General features: G+C 38.7%; 2 protein-coding genes across 2 annotated transcripts; one reads left to right on the top strand and one right to left on the bottom strand.

The window, feature by feature from the left end:
* Nucleotides 1-317: 317 nt before the first annotated feature.
* On the bottom strand, nucleotides 318-933 carry LOC109591758 (uncharacterized). The gene is made up of 4 exons (XM_020007415.1): nucleotides 844-933; nucleotides 658-769; nucleotides 560-612; nucleotides 318-514 (listed from the first exon to the last, which is right to left on the bottom strand). Exons 1-4 carry the CDS (start codon nucleotides 901-903, stop codon nucleotides 326-328), a joined length of 414 nt encoding a protein of 137 aa, XP_019862974.1. The 5' UTR covers nucleotides 904-933; the 3' UTR covers nucleotides 318-325.
* A 56-nt stretch (nucleotides 934-989) lies between these two features.
* Nucleotides 990-1,897, top strand: LOC109591760 (kinesin-like protein KIF2A). The gene is made up of 4 exons (XM_020007416.1): nucleotides 990-1,180; nucleotides 1,225-1,319; nucleotides 1,605-1,718; nucleotides 1,775-1,897. The coding sequence occupies exons 1-4, from the start codon at nucleotides 1,120-1,122 to the stop codon at nucleotides 1,880-1,882; spliced, it is 378 nt and encodes a 125-aa protein (XP_019862975.1). The 5' UTR covers nucleotides 990-1,119; the 3' UTR covers nucleotides 1,883-1,897.
* The last annotated feature ends 180 nt before the right edge of the window (nucleotides 1,898-2,077 follow it).

Below are 2,077 nucleotides of genomic sequence, written 5' to 3'. Positions count from 1 at the left end.
AGGATCCCCATTAATTTCATGTTTTTGATGCCTTGGAGATTTGGCCATACACTGTACAAGGCATGTACAGTCAAACCTGTCTATTCCGGACACCTTGGGACCCAATAATACCCTAGCTCCTGATTATGAACCTGTCCTTATTTCAGAGGTTCATTAATACACATTACTATTGTATTGGGACTGATACTACCCCTCCTCATTATAGAGGTGTCCTTATTTTAGAGTGTCCACAATAGCAGGTTTAACTGTACATTGTATGTATGTTTTAAAGTGGACATAAGGTACAGATGTACACACACATACGTTCCATTATTCCTTCTCTCTCTTACTTTTCTTCTATACATTGCATGAATAGGTTGCTCTTTTTCGTGGGCGTGACCATCGATTCAGAGCTAGAAGATGAGTCCAGCTTGCGTTTGAACCCAGCCCCAGTCGGAGGACTAATCCCATTGATACCGAGAGGCTTAGGACTATGTGGAGAACCCAACTGTGGCTTTGAAAACCCAAGAGACAACTAAAAACATGTACATGTAGGTCGGGATTAATGGGGGTGGCTTACCAGTGACTCTCCAGTCTTGGTTTTTCCGACCGTGTTTGAGCGATTGTACGTAGCTACAAGAATATGGGATAGAAGGAAGGTAGACGTTATGGACTTACTTAAATTAGATGCCGCCAGTGATAGAGGAGAAGGTCTAAAAGCAAAACCCAGCCCACTAGAGGGTGTGGTCGGGGAATCCTCCAACGGGCTGGTTCTTGACTCGCTCTGACGCTAAGAGAATTAAAAACAGGCGAAAAGGAAAGAAAAGAAGCTTTTAAAATACTTAAAAGAAAGAAAAACAATACCTTATCTCCGGTTGCAGACATGGCGTTTTGTGTACATGTATTTACATGTATTGTGAGCATGCGCAGTGGACACTGCCTCGAAAAAGTCCCCGGGAATTTCGAAGAAAGTTTACGGAGTTGATTGGACGGACGTGAACGGAGTCGTTAAGATTAATTTCCGCGGTTTAATTCAAAGAGGAGGTGAAGATTTTCTGGTAGGAGGAGGAGAAGGAAAAGTGAGATAAGAACAGGACCAAAAATAGTAGCCAGAGAGCCAGGAGAAGACAGCCAGGCATAATGGATAGACACAGGAGAGCCATGAGCGTTGGAATCACAGTCAAGATTAAGAGGAGTAGTGGTAAGTCCTTATATTGAAGTGGATTGGAAATTTTCTCCTTTTAGGTTTAGTCCATGATGCATCAGTGACTGGGATAGACTCTTTGAAAGGCCTCGTGTCTGTGGAGTGGTATGAAAGTGGAGAAACTAAAGGAAAAGAGGTACATATAGATACATGTACAAATAAAAATACATGTATATACATGGTTTTGGCAAGGAATTCATATTGTGGATTGAAAAATTGCCAGTATATTTAAAAATTAAACAATTATGGTATGCATCCCATATTAAAATTTGTGTATACATGTACATGTATTTTATTAGATCAAAGGATTCGAAATTATTTCAAATTGGGAAGCATTCGACACATGCATAACTGCAAATAGTGTCTATTTTAATATTTAACATAATTGTAATTTTTAACTCTTTTCTCGCTCTATTTTCAGATTGATCTTGACTCGTTGATTCAACTCAACCCTCAGTTTGCTAATCTTATGACTCCGCCCACTTCAGCCACTAAAGCATCGAGAAGAACTAACATTGCAGCAGGACCCCTGAGTGTGAGCCGCATATTATTATTATTATTATTATTTATTTATTTATTTTTTAATATTAGGGTATACCTCGCCCCCAAGGTTCTGTTCGATTAAGAAATGTTGAGAATATTATTAGCACTAAAGGCAGTTCTAAAGGTAAGGTAGAGAGAGGGAGAGAGAACGTGTGAAAATACATAATTTACATGTTATGATATTAATGTGATTAATTCTTATATTGTGTGAATTTGTAGTATTTGTAATGTAGTATAGTTGGAAGTTGATTGGTTCTCTCGTTTTCTTGTTTTGTGTGCATGTACCTGCTGTCTCCAGTGGTTGATGTAATAACTATATATGACCTTGTTTTTATAACACTACATGTGTGA

The sequence above is a fragment of the Amphimedon queenslandica genome, unplaced genomic scaffold (genome assembly GCF_000090795.2).
Source record: "Amphimedon queenslandica unplaced genomic scaffold, v1.1 AMPQUscaffold_7330_Cont20717, whole genome shotgun sequence".
Taxonomy (NCBI): domain Eukaryota; kingdom Metazoa; phylum Porifera; class Demospongiae; order Haplosclerida; family Niphatidae; genus Amphimedon; species Amphimedon queenslandica.
This window is presented reverse-complemented; position numbering and strand designations above follow the sequence as displayed.

Coding starts and splice junctions, on each gene's coding strand:
- LOC109591758 (XM_020007415.1), bottom strand. CDS start 903: ATGCTCACAATACATGTAAATACATGTACACAAAACGCCATGTCTGCA. Junction 770..843: donor TGTCTGCAACCGGAGATAAG/GTATTGTTTTTC, acceptor TAATTCTCTTAG/CGTCAGAGCGAGTCAAGAAC. Junction 515..559: donor CCAAGACTGGAGAGTCACTG/GTAAGCCACCCC, acceptor ACATGTTTTTAG/TTGTCTCTTGGGTTTTCAAA.
- LOC109591760 (XM_020007416.1), top strand. CDS start 1,120: ATGGATAGACACAGGAGAGCCATGAGCGTTGGAATCACAGTCAAGATT. Junction 1,181..1,224: donor CAAGATTAAGAGGAGTAGTG/GTAAGTCCTTAT, acceptor TTCTCCTTTTAG/GTTTAGTCCATGATGCATCA. Junction 1,719..1,774: donor TTGCAGCAGGACCCCTGAGT/GTGAGCCGCATA, acceptor TTTTAATATTAG/GGTATACCTCGCCCCCAAGG.